This window comes from Gorilla gorilla, chromosome 6, assembly GCF_029281585.2.
Source record: "Gorilla gorilla gorilla isolate KB3781 chromosome 6, NHGRI_mGorGor1-v2.1_pri, whole genome shotgun sequence".
Classification (NCBI taxonomy): Eukaryota; Metazoa; Chordata; class Mammalia; order Primates; family Hominidae; genus Gorilla; species Gorilla gorilla.
Genome location: NC_073230.2, coordinates 147,096,100 through 147,113,116, shown reverse-complemented (window position 1 = coordinate 147,113,116; position 17,017 = coordinate 147,096,100). Strand labels below are relative to the sequence as shown.

At 44.8% G+C, this 17,017-nt stretch overlaps 1 protein-coding gene across 1 annotated transcript in view; it reads left to right on the top strand.

Annotated features, from left to right (window-relative positions):
- The window catches only part of CREB3L2 (cAMP responsive element binding protein 3 like 2), a 127,098-nt gene continuing 110,081 nt past the window's right edge, over window positions 1-17,017 (top strand). Inside the window, exon 1 of the mRNA XM_019031485.4 lies at window positions 1-524. Within this exon, the coding sequence (XP_018887030.1) occupies window positions 423-524 (102 nt within the window). The 5' untranslated portion in view covers window positions 1-422. The remainder of the gene's footprint in view (window positions 525-17,017) is intronic.

The window sequence follows — 17,017 nt, the reverse complement described above, 5'->3', positions numbered from 1 at the left end:
AAGCCTTGGAGGTAGGTGGGGCCGCAGCTGGGTCCTGGAGCAGAGTCGAGGAGCCATAGGGTGTCTCAAAGTTTGTGTCTGGAGCCGTAGCGGCAAGTGGGCTTGAGGCTAAGGGATTTTCCTGGGATGAGAGCGGGTCTTCTGCCTTCGTTTTGGATGCACATCCCGCTTTAGCCCCGGCAGCCTTTGGTCCGGCTCGTGTCCCTGGGGATTCTCGGATCTCCGAGTACACCGGACGGGAGCGCTTGGCCATCCTCTCTCCGGCAGAGGAGCAGACGTTTGCTTTCCAAGTGCAAAACTACAGACACGCTTGCGCACACACGCACGCACACGCGGAGAGAGAGGAACCTTGCCGGTCCGAGGCAGCTCTGCGCGTCCCCTCCTGCGCTTAGCATCCTCGGCCCAGCGCGGCCCGCACCGCCATGGAGGTGCTGGAGAGCGGGGAGCAGGGCGTGCTGCAGTGGGACCGCAAGCTGAGCGAGCTGTCAGAGCCCGGGGACGGCGAGGCCCTCATGTACCACACGGTGAGGACCCGGCGGGCGGGGCAGGAGGGCTTTCAAAGCGGGCAAGTGTTGTCACGCGAGGAGCAGCTGGAGTCCTGGGACCCGGAAAGGCAGGGTTTGGGGCAGGGCATGGTCAGAATCAAGAGGTCCTGGGCGAGGTGTACTTTAATGTCTGAGCAGATGAAGGCGGGCAGCTGGCCCCTTTACATTTCTCATGAGAGTAATGCCACTTTGTATTCCTTTAACAATTCATGCTTTTTTCCCTGAGGCTTTTTCCATCTGTAATATCATTTGCTGTTGTTAACAGTACTGTAATGCGGGAGAGGGAGTGTGTGTTTTGAGAATAACATGCCTCCGCCTAGTTTGCTATTGATTTTTTTGGGGGGGGTTTTCAAAAACTGGACAAGATTAAGTAGCATTTCCTTTTGATCTGTCTCGTATTCTCTCTCCCTCTCTCCCTCCCTTCCTCTTCTTTCATATTTATATTTTAAAAACTACACGTGTGTGTGTGTGTGTGTGTGTGTGTGTGTGTGTGTGTGTGTGTTGAAAGGGCTCCTCTACGTTAAGGAGAAAGGCGGCTTTATTTGCTTTCTTAAACTGTACGACCAAGAAGTCTCCTTCCTCCCTCTTCAGAGGAAAAACCAGCAGAGGAGTATGGAAAATCTGAGACAGTTGCATATTTAAGAAAGGCTCTGGGGAAGGTGGGACAGCTCACCAGTTGCTTGTTCAGTCTTATACTAATGCCTCAGAGATCTCTTTGGGGATTAAGCTGTCCCAGAGCACGCACATTTCTTTTAAAGTTTTTAATGTCAACTTTTTGGTATTAAGTTTGCAAAATGAAATTTTGTTTTCAATAGCCAGCACTGATCATAGGACTTTATGCAAGATCTCTTTGTTTGATTCTTATCCATGCAGACGTTTGTAGTGGGGGTGGGGCTGGGGTGAGGGGGGACACTAATGAGAAAACCACTGGAGGCTTGGCTGCTTCCCCTTCAAGCTTTTTTAATGGGGTCAGTACCAAGATATTTGAAACTTTCGCAAAATGGCCTGCAGGCTCCACGTCTTTGGCCTTTGCCTCTGGCTGACGTTATTTTGAGACAAGGAATGAGGGCCTCCCTGCTGATTCCCACCGAAGTATTTGTGGTGGCTGAGAGTGGCTTGTTTAAAAAAAATGCAGAGTGCAGGGCTGAGAGGGAGTGGTAGTTCATGCTGGGGCAAAAGCCAGATGTTCAGTGTGATCTTCTGGGCTTTGCTTGCTGAGCTTGTCATGGGGACACTATGTGGGCAGCACAGAGGTTGGGGTACCAGATGTGCTTCCTGTCCTCAGTAAAGAACTTGGAGTATGTTGGTCCTCAAATATCTTTTGATGAATGGGTGCTCCAGGAGTTTCTACTGACAGGCTACATTTTATCCATACGCAGAGGGGCAGCCCTTCTCTTTTGTTCTTGAAGTATTCTTTCGCTGTGACAATGTCTCATCCAGCAGCTGCAATGCCACAGCTAGGGGGTTGTCTTTCAGCTGGTGGGATGAATTACGCACAGGCATCTACCTTGCTGTTCTTTGGCCCTGTAGCTTGCATTTGTGAGTTCACAGGGAAAGGTGCGAGATGCTACCTGTGACTGTGGCATTCACTCTGGGAAGAACTGCTTGGACTGGCTCTAACTAACACCTTATGCACAGTTTCAGGGAGTAGAGGCCTTACATTTGCTTTGATATTAACAGCCCAGTTTTTCTGTCATTGTGATGAAGCAGGAATGTGTGATTATTTTTCTTTTATTTCTATTTTTAAAAAATGCTTATTATGTCCTCCACTTAGGTACATGTCTGTTGTGAACAGCTCATTCCTGTAAAATGCTGCTCATCATTGCTGCAAGTCAGTGCAACAAACTGTGCATATGAATTACTGTTGAAAGAGGTATTGGTTTAGCAGCACAAATGATTGGGTTATATTTCTCTCAAACTAAAGGACGTTTGGGAGAGGTGGGGAGATAATTTTCCCATCTGTTTCCTGAACTCTGTTAGATATCCAGGGGCAGAGCTGTTTGTTACTCTAGCTGAATCTTTATGTAGAAAAAGGATGGCCTGATTATTCATTCAGTCAGAGAGATATTTGTTCTTTCGATTAATATTTGTGGAATATATAAAGCACTTGGAAACATGAGTGAACAGAAGCAGACAAAAATCCCTGACCTCTAGAAGCTTATATTCGTGTGTGTGTGTGTGTGTGTGTGTGTGTGTGTGTGTGTGGTGTGTGTAGGGGAACATAAGCAATAAACATAATAAAGAAGTGATTATGTTGGATGAAATAAGTGCTATGGAAAACGTATAAGTAGAACAAGGTGAGGGGGATAGAGAATACAAGGTGGAAGAAGAGCAAACTATGGGATTGAACTGAGTGATCAGAGCAAGCTTCCCATAGAAAATGGATCTGAACAAAGATTGGAAGGAGGTAAGAGTGTTAGCAGGATGAAGAACTAGAGCAAAGGCCTAAGGTAGGTGTGCATTTTCATGAGACTGTGTTAATATCATGTATTTCAGATTACTCATTTTGGTGAGTTATTTGTCTTATAAACTCCGGGTGCTTCTGAGACACCAGTGCCTGTTTTTGGAATGATTTCGTAAAACTTTCCAAGTTGAAGAGAGCCTGAGGGGAGGGTGAGGTGCAAATACGAGTTGTGAGGGTGGTAAGAGATGATGACAGCTACCATCTATTGAGTGTTTATCATCCGAAAGGCAGGGCTGACCACATGGCCTGCCACCCATGCAGTGCCACGGGGTCCACACTTGGTTTGATGCTGTGCTGTCACCATCTTGAAAATCTTAATTCTTTTTGAACTGGCGACCTTACATTTTCATTTTGCACTGGGTTTCACAAATTATGTAGCTGGTCCTGCTGAAAGACATTGTGTCTAGTGCTTTACAAATATTATGCCATTTAACCCTTGTAATGACCCAGTGAAATGAGCCATTTTTATTACTTTTATTTTACATATAAGAAAAATGAGGCTTAGTGAGTTTAAGCCACTTGGCTCAATTCCCACAGCTATTTAGTGATAGAACCAGGATTCAAACCCATGTTTGCCTGCCTGCAAGTACTTGCCTATCAGGCTGTCTGAGTGAAGAATCCTGACTTAAAGAGAAGGAACTGAATAAGAGGTTGAGAGAGAATGATTGGAATATAGGAACTGCTGAGCCTGAAAGCAGCTAATCTTTAAATGAGGGTGACAGTGGCAGCCACCAAGCCTTCCTAGTGAGATCACTTTTGTTGCTCTTACTAGGGATTTAGTTACTACATGCATGATTGCTAATGCTCTGTTTTAGCAAACCTGTCACATACTTGATTTAAACAATTTAGAATGTTCAAGTTACCCAAGGCTGAGATTATGATGTTTCTCAGGAGCCTTCTGTTAACCATTAGGAGCAATGTTTTTTTTCATTTGGTTAGTTATGAAGACATCTTGGTCTACAAGGACAAAGGCAGACAGGTTCAAAGTCTACAAAATAATGAAGCATATGGATAGGGCAAAGATGGACTGATCATTAGATCCTGAATTGCTAAAGCTCTGGGCTTCCTCTTGAAGCTTAAAAAATTGTTTCCATACAGATGATGAAATGTTATTTTAATTCAGTGAGTACTGATTTTAGGAAAGCTGTTGCTTCAAGATGGAATACAGGCTAAAATTGGTTCAGAAAAGAGGGCAGATCTAAAAATCAGGAGAATATCTCTTGGGGTTCGGTACGACCGTGAGAAGAAACCTTGCCTCTTTCCCCAAAGCTGCCTGTATGTTGGACATTTCTGCCATTTGTATTGTATTCCTATAAAATTCTCTGAAAATTACTTTCTGGGAATTGTCTGTGCTTTTGTAATTTCTATTTTATTTTATTTTATTTTATTTTTGAGATGGGTCTTGTTCTGACACCCAGACTAGAGTGCAGTTGCTCAATCATGGCTCACTGCAGGCTTAACCTTCCAGGCTCAAGTGATCCTCCCACCTCAGCCTCCAGAGTAGCTGGGAGTATCAGTGTGTGCCACCATGCCTGGTTAATTTTTTTTTTTTTCTTTTTTTTGGTAGAAACGGGATCTCAGTATGTTGCCCAGGCTGGTCTCCAACTCCTGGGTTTAAGGGACCCTCTTGCCTTGGCCTCCCAAAGTGCTGGGATTACAGGTGTGAGCCACTGTGCTCAGCCCCCTTTTGCAATTTAAAGAGCAAAATAATCTATAAATTTTAAAATGTATTTTATATATGTATAAACTGTATCTGGAAGGATGCTCAAGAAGTGGATAATTTTTGGGAAAGTGGCTTGGGGAAGTGGAAGTCAAGAGATGAAGGGAAGCATGTCTACACACTATACCTGTTGGTACTATTCAGATTTCTACGTCCTCACTATGTCTAGAAAATGGAAGAAATACAACTTGTAGGCACCATGTAAAACTGGACTAGAGGTAATTTTCAACCAAGTGTTCTTGGGGGAAAAAGGGAGCTTCAGTGCTATATAGAAACTCAACACCACTCAAGGTCAGTGGAGGCGTTGGATGAAGAACAGGGGAAGTGGGAAGGCCCTGTGGAAAGAGGCTTTAGGGGGAGAGGTTGGCAGGTGGTTTGCCTATGATAAACATCAAGATCTTGATAATGTTCTCCTTTCTTCTATCTCAGTTTAGCCATCTGGAAAATAAAACAATTTTTGCAATTTTTGCCACGATTGTATCCTTTTAAAAAAGTGTATAATAAAAACTAAGTCTTTGTGAAAGTAACAACAGAAGTTCTGCTTGTTTAAAATGCAGAATTCCTATAAAGCCAAGTTATTTGTAAAATCATTTGGTGGTTATGCTACTACAGTTTTATATCTGGTTGGTTCTTCAAGTGAAACCACTGGTCCCAGACAGTGGTAGGTAGGGAGTTGGGGGAATATTCGACCTGCCTGGTGTCCAGATGGAAAGGCCATCTGGCTTCCATGTCTTACTGAGTGCTGAAAAGGAGTTGGCTGATCTCACAGACTGTGTGGTTTCCTCTTCCTCCCGCCTGGCCCGGAGAGTGATATGATTTCAATGCGATATTGAAGCTTTTGGTTTGATGTTCCACTTTGGAGTTAACTCCTAGGGTTGGCGCCAGGCCAGGTTCTGAAGGGGGACCCGGGTCCTCATTGGCTGAGAATGTTATTACTTATGGTCACATGACCTCCACAAGCTGAATAAATGTAATGAGTTCTAACGGGAGACAGAATTGGGAAGTAAGTATAATTTTTCCAGACCCTTGTGGTACCTTTCAACATTCTCACCCCTTTTGTGTTCCCCTCCTTTCTTAGACATCAAGTGTTCACTGTAATGTTCTCTTTCCAATTTCATCCCTTCAAATTTTGCTGTCAGGAAAGATTTGATAAGCTTACACTAGAAATTTTAGTGTTAGTAAGATTTAACATGTTACCCCTAAATGGGCATTTATATTTAACAATAATTACTTCAGGTCAAAAGGGTGAATCTCCACTTGGAGAACCTAGGGCGATAGCCAGGTAGTAGTGGGCGAATATTTGGGGAATGGGAGAGGAACCCTCACTGCCCTCCATTATTTCACAATGTGGCTCTTATTCATAAGGCAGCCTTGTTTATATGTTGCTAATTTGTCTATGATCTAAAGGATTTCCCTTGGCTTAGCAAAAAATCTTTGACGGATTATTTTATTGTCTCTGAAATTGTTCTCATGATAGTAACATTGGTTGGGAGGTGGTAGACGTAGGCACAGTCCTGAAAGATGAGAGGGCAGTACAGAGTTTTATATTTGCCCTCCTTCTCAAATGATCCCTGAGTTACAGTGTTCATGGGAAACAGGGATCTCTGATGTGACATTGCTTTTGCAGGAGTTATAAGATATAGCATCTAGATTAATAATTGAATTAATTACAGTGCTTGCAGCTAGAAGTAACTGAAAATGGATTCAGATCGGCTCATACAGTAAGTAAATTATCTCATGTTGCAAGAGGTTGTGAAATAGAGCCCCTGGCTGGGCGTGGTGGCTGACGCCTGTAATCCCAGCACTTTGGGGGGCCAAGGCAGGTGGATCACAAGGTCAGGAGTTCAAGAGCAGCCTGGCCAAGATGGTGAAACCCTGTCTCTACTAAAAATACAAAAATTAGCCGGGCGTGGTGGCGGGCGCCTGTAATCCCAGCTACTCGGGAGGCTGAGGCAGGAGAATCCCTTGAACCTGGGGGGTGGAGGTTGCAGTGAGCCAAGATCATGCCACTGCACTCCAGCCTTGGTGACAGAGTGAGATTCTGTCTCAAAAAAAAAAAAAAAAAGAAAAGAACAAAAAAGAAATAGAGCTCCTTGTTTGGCTGATTCAGCAGTTCCTCAATGGACCTTGGTTCTGCCCATGTGCAGCTTTCATCCTCAGGTTGGATGTGTGATGGACATAGGAGTTACAGGTGTTACATTCAAAATGACAACATCCAGAGGAAGAAGAGAAGTTGTCTCTTTCTTGTGTCCCTTTTTTAGAATGGAAGAAACTTTTCTTAGTAGCCCACTAGCTGATTTTTCTTAAAGCTTTATTGGTAAGGATTGGGTCATATGACCATTCTTAAGCCAATGGCTGGAAAGGAGAATGGGATTTATATTATCAGCTTAGATTAATCATATGGGGATGGAGACTCAACCAGCATGACCATTGGGATCATTAGTAAAATAGTCTGAGTTAACAGTTCTTTCCTTAGTCAAAAGGTATGTTTCTTTTCTCATGAACGTGGGCTAGCAACTAGAAAATTTAAAATTCACAGTAATTTGCCCTGGGCGCAAAACAGTAAACCCAAGTACTGTGCCACTCGCAGAGTTCTTTTGTTTTTTGTTTTTAAATAGAGACAGGGTCTCCTTATGTTGCCTAGGCTGGTCTTGAACTCCTGGGCTCAAGGGATCCTCTGCCTCGGCCTCCCAAAGTGCTAGGATTACAGGCATGAGCTATCACGTCCGGCCCAGCAAAGTTCTAAGAATATTATTTAGCTGTGCTACCAATGCCCAGTGAAAGAAGACTATAGATGTAGAAATAGCCTCTTGAAAGTGCAGGGAAAGGCTAGGGAGGGGTGGGAGCCAGGAGGAGATTACGGCTATGTCTTGACTCACTAACTAGGAGATGTAGAATTAACTGTATTATCTGGACTCTTGGCATCAGAGTAGAATACCAGGGCTGGAGGTAGCTAGCTGAGCCTGTAGTCATGCTTACCATGCAGGACAAGAATGATTTGTTCTGTTTGGGATCGACAGCAGGTGGAAAGCTAAATGCCATTTTTCAAAGAAGCTATTTTTCCAGTTGCATATGGCTGTTCAAATATTGATGAGGCCACATGTGCCTGTCTGCAGCTAAAACTGCCGGCCTCAGCCTGACATGGCTCTACGCTGTCTGGTGACTCTCTTGGGGTAAATACCCTTAAGCCTTAGCTGGGCATTTGGTAGGATTGAGGCCTATGGTTGCAGGGCATCTGAATTGTCCAAATGAGTGATCTTATGAGTGAGGGAGTGCTGCCCTTGTTTTCTGCCCCTGTGGAATCAGGATGGAAAGGAAATAATGAGACCCACTGTCTCTGGATCAACCTTGAGCCTATTTCTCTTTTTCCCTGCTCAGTAGATGCTCTCTGGCCTTTCTAAATGAAGTGCTAAGGGATCTTGATTTTTCCTTGAATCGAATTGTTTAGGTTATTCATGAGGCACGTGGGAGAAGATGGGCCATTTTATCTATGGGGAATGTGAGACATAGAGCAGTAGAGAGATTTGCTCAGCACAAGTTCCTTGAGGACAGGAGACGTGACTGTCTCTTCTATACCCTCATGGTCCTTAGTCAAGTGCTGGATGCCCAGAGAATCATAAGTGCTTGATGCATAGTTAAGTAGAGTGAGGCAGTCCTGGAAAATGGATAAGCTGGGTGGCTTTGGCCTGTTTTTATATATTTTTAAAACTCTGGGCAGGACGTGGTGGCCCATGCTTGTAATCCCAGCACTTTCAGAGGCTGAGGCAGGAGGATTGCTTGAGCCTAGGAGGTTGAGTTTACAGTGAGCTGTGATCACGCCACTACACTCCAGACTGGGCAACAGAGTGAGACCCTGTCTCAAAATAAATAAATAAATAAATAAATAAATGAGCAAACAAACAAATAAACTCTGGATTCTTGTAAATGGTTTTGCAAATGTGAAAATTCAGTATAATAGTGACTTGGGTAATTCAGTGTTGATATCTTTTCTTGTTTTGATTAGAGAACAAGGTGGGTGTGGCGTGATTGAAACAGTCCCTGTTTCCAGTGGGAGTGGAGTTGATGGCATGGTGGAAAGGGTGGGCTCTCAAGGCAGGCCATTTTGGTGTTGAGGGACACAGGCTCTCTGGTGACCTTGGGTACATTACTTCACCTATTTGGATTTCAGTTTCTTTGCATGTCACTGCCTGATCCATAATAGAAGTACTTTTCCAACCTATCCCCTAAGTCAAATGTCTTCTCTTTGAGAACGAGGTGTCCCAACCTTAGGAGTCTGACATCATTCAGAAAGTGGAGAGAGCCTGTCATTATTCTCTCTCATGCATCTTTATTTCCTCTCCTCTCCAGCTCCTACATTGTGCTGTAAACACAGGCCTCTGCCTTGAACACATGTTTGCCAGATGCTCCCTCTTACTCATTTCTTTTCTCTTGTTTACTGCCAGGTTTTCTCAAGTGCGTGGTCACCAGCCATGGCCTCCATTTCCTTAGTCTCTACCCTGTATCCTCTGCCCCCTGGGTCCTACTGCTCAACCTGTCCCTGGCTGCTAAATCCAATAGTCTTTTCTCTGTCCTTACCTGCAGGGCCTCATGGGACTATTTGGCAATACTGACCACAGGATTGTCTCATAACTCGTTTTTGCTTTGGCTTCCATGACACTCTGGCAAGCTTAGTTCTTCCTCCTTTTCTGACTTCCATACCACCTGTTAAATGTGAGTGTTTTGGTACTTGGCCTTCTCTTCTCTCTGTATGTTCCCCTGGGCTCTGCTATAAACTTCAGTGCATCTGGTTCTCAGTTTTTTATACTTGTTATTTGTCTTTTGACGAAAAGCAGATCTTTGGAGTTTGACTCAAGCCTGCTAGGTCCACCTGAGCAGCAGAACAGCTCTGGCTGGGTAACCCTTGAATTTTCATGTGTTTCTTGATGTGTTTCAAAGAAGAGCTGGGATGTTGATCCTTCTTATCGCTGCACCCATTTATCTCAGGGAATGTTTAGTGACTCAGCTCTCTTGCAGTGTAAACCCAAGAGGAGATCATGGGTCATTCCTGGGATTCAGCTGCTTCTACAGTCTGTGTCACTCATTAGAGGCAAGCTGTGTTTTGCCTAGACTTTTGCTTGTACTTTGGCTTGGGAAACCCTCTGTGGCATCCTGTGGGGGTAGGTCTAATCTTTTCGATTGTGTGGAAGGTCAATTCAAAAGTGAGACATAACTTCTTAGGTCACGTACCATATTTTCCTCTTGTGTGTACAGCTGCTCTGGGGCTCAGCTACGGTTACCTCATGTTGAATTGCCTGCTTTTGAGTTGCTGTATTCTGGTGTAGGTGTAATCTATTTATTTGAACTTTACTGATATTACGAAGAGCTTTGGGAATTTTTTTTTAAAGAATTGAGATGGGTTATTCTGAACCATCCATATTTTAATGCCCGATTCTTGTTAGAATTATTAACAGTAGTTCTTGGAAGACAGTTTTTCTTTGGAGGATTAAGCTTTTTTTTTTTTTTTTTTTTTTTTTTTTTTTTAGGCAGAGTCTTGCTCTGTTGCCCAGGCTGGAGTGCAATGGTGTGATCTTGGCTCACTGTAACCTCCATGTCCCAGGATCAAGCGATTCTTGTGCCTCAGCCTCCCGAGTAGCTGGGATTACAGGTGCCCACCACCATGCCTGGCTAATTTTTTTTATTTTTAGTAGAGACAGAGTTTCGCTGTGTTGGCCAGGCTGGTCTCAAACTCCTAGCCTCAAGTGATCCACCTGCCTTGGCCTCCCAAAATGCTGGGATTACAGGCATGAGCCACTGTGCTCGGCCGTGCCTTTTGATCTATGAACTCATCACAGTACAATTTACTTCACGTCTTTAGTGATCACTTTGTAAATTCTACATTTTTATTACATGATCTCAAAATCCCAATGGTATTACATGTGTTATGCCCCTACCACTGAAGAATCTTTAAAAAATAAGCTATTTAAGGCCAGGCGTGGTGGCTTACGCCTGTAATCCCAGCACTTTGGGAGGCTGAGGTGGGCGGATCACGAGGTCAGGAGATCGAGACCATCCTGGCTAACATGGTGAAATCCTGTCTCTACTAAAAATACAAAAAAATTAGCCAGGTGTGGTGGTGGGTGCCTGTAGTCCCAGCTACTCGGGAGGCTGAGGCAGGAGAATAGCATGAACCCGGGAGGCGGAGCTTGCATTGAGCCGAGATCATGCCACTGCACTCCAGCCTGGGCGACGGAGCAAGACTCCGTCTCCAAAAAGAAAAAAAAAAAAAAGCAATGTAAAACAATGACAGCCACGACGACAGCAGCACCAGCAGTATTCAGTCGATTGTGTATTTCATTTGGGCAATTCAATTGGCAGGTGTAGTTTTGCGTTTTGTAGGCTCTGTTTTCTGACTTAAAACTTTGTTTAAGTGAAACCCAGACAAAATAAAGAATGGAAAAACAGAGACACAGAGGTAGGAAACATTTTTTTAACATTAGAAAAAAAAGTCCCTTTAGACTCCTTGGCAAATAAGAGGAGTCTGGGGAAAAAAAAATCTGCAAACAGTTTCCTAGTTGTCTGAGTGGAAAATCCTGGTTTTTCACATTTCATATCTTGGAAATGTCTGAATAGTTTTTGTTTAAAGGGAAATTCCTTTTGGCTGAGAAAGAGCTTGCAGGATTCAAACTGATAGGGTGATGTTTTTAGAAAACTTGGAGGAAATAGGATTTGTGATGAAAATGCTTTCTCAGTGGCCAATTGTGTTAAACCGAAATTTAAATCCAAGGTTACCAATCATAGAGTATTAAAGGTTCAGCCATTAACTCCTTCCTTCCCCTCGCATCCTGTCTGCGTGCATCCTGGGGAAACCTCTCACATAGCTGGTCCTTCCTCCAATTCGAGGAACTTAACAAGCTGCTTGTCTAAGCATGTGCCTGTTCTAGGCAGGGGATAAACATTCTTGACCTGTGGCTTTCCAAGTAGAGTAGGAAGGAAGATGCGTCATTAAATTATAAGTCATTAAATGCCTGATACATGTTTTGCATGAGAGCTGTGTTCGAAGTATTTCTGTAGCAAAGCGGATGGAATGACAAATCTGAAGGGGGTGAAGAGTTGGGGAGCACTTCATGGAGGAGCAAGTGATATTTGCAATGGGTGCTGAAGTATACATAGGAGTTCACCAGGCAGTGGGAACGGCAGGTACAGAATAGGAACGTGGAAAAAGTCATGACTGATCCTGGGAATCCCAAGTCATTTTATGTAGTTTGAGAGTAGGGTGCTCTATGGGGAGTCTTGGGAGATACCACAAGATCATGAGAGGTTTGTGTGCTTGGCAAATGACTTGGACATTCTTTTGTAAGCGGGAAGGTGGGAGGCTTTTAACAAGAGAGACCAGACAGGAGCAGAAATGTATTTTAGAAACGATGGACTGGACAGCAGAATTGATAGTGACAAGTTGATCTTCTGGCTGGCTGTTTCATCGATGAAGTAGAATAAGATGCCATGAGGGCCTGAACCCAACAGGGAGGAGTAGATGAATTCAAGAGAGGATAGGGGAGGTTAGACTGGAGATGTGATTACAGGGCATGAGGGCTATGGGAGACTTCTTGTTTTCTGGCTTGGAAGGCTGAGTTGACGGTGTTGCCATTGACCTTGAATGGGAATATTTGGAGGGAGGATGAGTTTGGCAGGGAAGAGAATGAGTTCACTTTCAGGCACAGTAATTCTGATGTACTTACAGAACGTTCACAGGAGCGACACGTAAAGGGCATTTGGAGACTTGGGTCTGGAGTTCTGGAGAAAGGTCTGGACTGGAGATGTAGATTTGGGCGTTAGGATCCTGGTGAGGGATTAGTGAAGCCAATAATCCATATAAGATAGTCCAGAAAGGTTAGAGTGAGAGGGAGGAGTGTGAGAGAAGGGCTGAGTGTGGAGCCCTGGGGGCACCGGAAGGATTGGCCAGGGAGAAGACCCTACAGATAGAACCCAGAAAGAATCACCAAAAAAAAAAAAAAAAAGTGGAGAAAAGCCAGGAAAATTCCATCATAGGCTCCAAAATAGGGGAGAGTCGCTACAGAGTGGTCAGTACAAATAAGGGTTGAGTGTGCTATTCAGCTGACCACCGAGTCCCCCGAGGACTTACTAGCATGTTAGCTCAGGGTGGTGTCTGTGTCTCAGTAGTCACAGGTCTTCTCTGTAGCAGACCTATGTGCATGGGATGTGGCATTCTGCTGGGAAGGAGAGGCCTGGTTTCCAGGCGAGAGCACGAACTGCAGAAGGCCAGGAACTCAGAGTAAATGGACAAAGTGTAGAACACAGCGCTGCCTCTTTTGATTTTTTTGGAACAAGATTAATATCAGTCCTCAAAATTGGCATTGGAGACCATCACTGGTTCATTGGTGCTTGTGTAGTTTTATGAGGGTCCTTTCTTTCTCTCTTTCTTTTCTTTTTTCTTTCTTTCTTTTCCTTCCCTCCCTCCCTCCCTTCCTTCCTTTTTTTCCTTCCTTCCTTCCGTCTCTCTTTCTCTTCCTTTCTTGCTATGTTGCCCAGGCTGATCTCAAACTCCTGAGCTCAAGCCATCCTGCCCCCTCCACCTCTCAAAGTGCTGGGATTGCAGGCGTGAGCCACTGAGCCTGGCCTCTGAGGGTCCTTTCATCATTCTTCTCTCTAGATAAGTCCATCTATCTCTGGATGTCCTTCCCATCGGCTGGATGGAGTTTGTGCACGTGTCTGTTTTGTGACTGTGTCATTTGCAGTTCTTAGTTTTGGGGCTTTGCAAAAGGATAGCCTTTGTACTCATTAACCTGTTCAAGAGTGTTGGGATTCACCACATGACTCCAAGGTGTGAGTCTTTTCCTCTCTTTATTCTTCTGACTCTTCCACTAAGGAAGTATCAGGTGGATCCGCTGAATGCCGAAAATGAGTTTGATCACAGAGGCATCAACAATATTCAAGTGGTAGAAACATAGAAACAAGCCCTAATTGGTTCCATTTTTGTATGACATAATAATAAGGACAGGTGAGGACAAATGGCTTTGTAATAAGAATATGAGCCTGCAGAAGGAACATTAAGTAAATAATTGTAGCTTCAAAGAAAATGAGCAGCTGCTGGCAATGCCCAGGTTTCAGGACCCGCAAAGGCACTCTGGCCAGACACATCCCTGCTCCCCTCTTGTGCCTCCCACGTGCCGTGGCTGGATTCTGGGTTCTGCCCTTGCTCTCTTGTTTCACTGAATCTCTGTTCCTGTCATGGCCCTCAGGCCTCTCAGGGACATGAGGAACAGGGGTGGGAGGAGGAAGCCCTTCAGCTAGGCCTGAGGTCGGGCATGTGAGTACTGAGGACAGAGGTGGGTGCAGAGGAAGGAGAATTCTGCCTCAGACTGCACAGGGAGGAAAGGGCCACCCTTCACAGCCCAGAGCAGAGCAGGCTCTTTGAAGGAGACACAGAGTTTAGGATTCACCCCACAGTTTAGCTGTGTGGTGAATTAAATGGGTTTCTGAGGCCTGACTGGGAAACAGATGACTTTTTATCACATTATGTCAATAAGAAAATGTCTTGTGAGTTTGAACCACCCGTGTTACAAACTTTTTAAAAAGGTAGAGAAAGGTGTGGTGGCTTACGTCTATAGTCCCAGCTACTTGCAGGAGGCCGGGGTGGGAGGATCGCCTGAGCCCAGGAGGTTGAGGCTGCAGTGAGCCATGATTGTGCCACTGTACACCACCCTGGGCAACAGAGCCAGATCCTGTCTCTCCAAAAACAGAAAGCATTTTAGAGCAGTTTTATGTTTATAGCAAAATTGAGCAGAAATACAAAAAGCTCCTGTGTATCTCTTGTCCCCCCAACACACAAAACCTGTCCCGCCATCAGCATCCTGCTATTACAGACTTTTGGCATATGCAGTCATAAGCTGGGGTCACCTGTGGCAGCTTTTGATTTAAACTTAATTTTTAGAGATTAGTCACAGATAAGCCTCCCTTTGTAGTCCAGCAAGAAGCCAGATTGGCCACAAAAGCCTTGAACACCGAAGACTGTATCCTGTTTTTTTTTGTTTTTTTTTTTTTTTTGCTACTGAAAACTTATTCAAACGACTAGGCACAGACCTATAGATTTCAGTACCATTAAAAAGTCAAACTATGGTGCGGCATTTCCCTCCCTCTTTCCAGTTACAGATGACTTAGGCAGTAGATGTTATCCTTTGGAAAGAGATGGGATCTAGTGAGGAAACAGTATATATTTTTTTGTAACCAAAGAACCTGACTCCGATCTTTGTAGTTTTGACTTTTTACTTCCTACTCCCGAATGGTATTCATTTCTGAGGCACTGCCAGGAATTGTTTTTCTGGTTCCACTCTGGGTTTGCAGGCTTTCTCTCCAGGCTCTCCTGCAGCCCAAGACCGATGTTGGAGCCCCTGGGAGAGCTGGGGCAGTGGGCTGAGGAGGCCAAGGCCCAAACAAGCTCCAGGTGAACAGCTGCAGCACAGCTATGATGTTATCTGCATGGTGCAGTGGGGTCGCCGTTGGGCTTGGGGCATCATGTTCTAAGGCAGTCTTCACAGACACGTTTTCTTGTGTGCTAAGAGAGGGGCAGAAACGTAGCTGCCAAAAAACCATTTGGTTTCTCAGCTGTGTTTACAAGCTGAGGAACACAAGGCACGTCGAAACCCAGTGTTTCCTTTTGACTGAAATACAGACTTCTAGGAGGACACTGAAATGAGGGTGGGATGGCTGGGTAGATGGAGCATGAGGAAGTTTCAGCTTCTTATTCCCACCCTCCCAGTTTTGGTGTGGGATTCTGAATGTCCTCTTGTCTGCAGATTGCTCAACCACTGGAAAAGGCAGTTGGTAGGAGGAGCAGGGATTTTGCAGTCAGCACAACTTCATAGCCCTTATCACCACTGGCAAATGATTTCTTTAGTATCCCCGAGCCCTGCTGACATGGTAGTCATGGAAAATGATGATATCTGCATGGTGCTTTGTGTCAAAGTAATGGATGAGCCTAATCATAGTGGGTGGAATCCATCTCAGGGGTGCAGTCGCTCCAGCCTCTGCTGCCAACTTGCCCTCCTTCCCAGTCCCATGGAGCTGGGGCACTCCCTGGCATACCTGTTGGGAAGCCCTGATAAGTGTGCTTGTCTGTTTTCTCCTCTAACAAAATGGAAACACCATGAAAGCAGAGACTTTCTTTTATTCACTGCTGTTTATCTCCAGCTAACAGAACAGTGCTGTGCGCATGGTAGGTGTCCAGTAAAATGTTTGGTGAATGAATGGATGAACAAATGAATGAGTCTAGGCTTACAATCTGGTTCTGGCTCTCCCTGCTGTGAGCACCTTTCTGAGACTGTTTCACAAGGCCATGGTGGAGGAAGATAAATGACATAAGTAAAGTGTCACTATGTCTGGTTTGTGGCCACTAGATGGGGGGATATTAGGTTCCTTTCTTCTATTTTTTTTTTCTCCAATAGTTTCTGAGAGGCCTAGGAAGAAAATTTTTGCTGCATTCTGAACTCATGGATAAAATGAGTAAATAGAATAAGACCTCTGAATGGTGGCCTAATTGTGAAGGGCATTTAGGGAAAAAGACCTGAAATATTTCTTCAATTCTTACCTGAATCCTCTTAGGTTCAACGCCTGGTATTGATTTGCATGACTGAATTAACACTTCAAATTTTCAGGCACCTGCTTCTGAGGAACTGAAATGTTTTTGTCAGTTTTGAGGGGGTGGGTTGGCAGCAGGTGTTAGCACTCTTTAAGTTACAAGAGGGAAGACAAGAAGGGGACGGCTTGTTCCATGTCCCTGCCATTTCCTGAAACACCATCTATCACTGGACACTGAGGTCACTTACATTATTTTTTCCTAATGAAAATAGTTTTTCTGGGGCTGATTGTGACCTGTTTAGGGGTCTGTTAACAGCAGGAAGGTGAGTAAGGGACAGCAGGATGGCACTGAGCAGTCCTGGTAGGGCTACTGCCTGCAGTGTCAGGGACAAGCTGAAGCGCTCTCCATCCGCGAGGCCTGGGGCTTCCTGGCAGAGCACCTTTGGAATGCTGTCCATACACTGCAGCAAAGGCATTTAAGCCACGTTCTTCCTCCGACCCCCGGCCTGAACTGCTTCTAGCCTTGGCTGTTCCCAAGCAGTTGATGTACACATTGTTGAGCGAGAGAACCTCTCTGAGTCCTGCTTTCTTGGGAATCAGGTTCTAAGTTGCTCTCCTGTGCCTTCCTTTTATCTGGACCAACTAGCATTTTATCAAACAGAGGTTATATGGAGATTCTGGCGTGTGAATGGGCCCCCTTCCCCCTTTCCATAATGT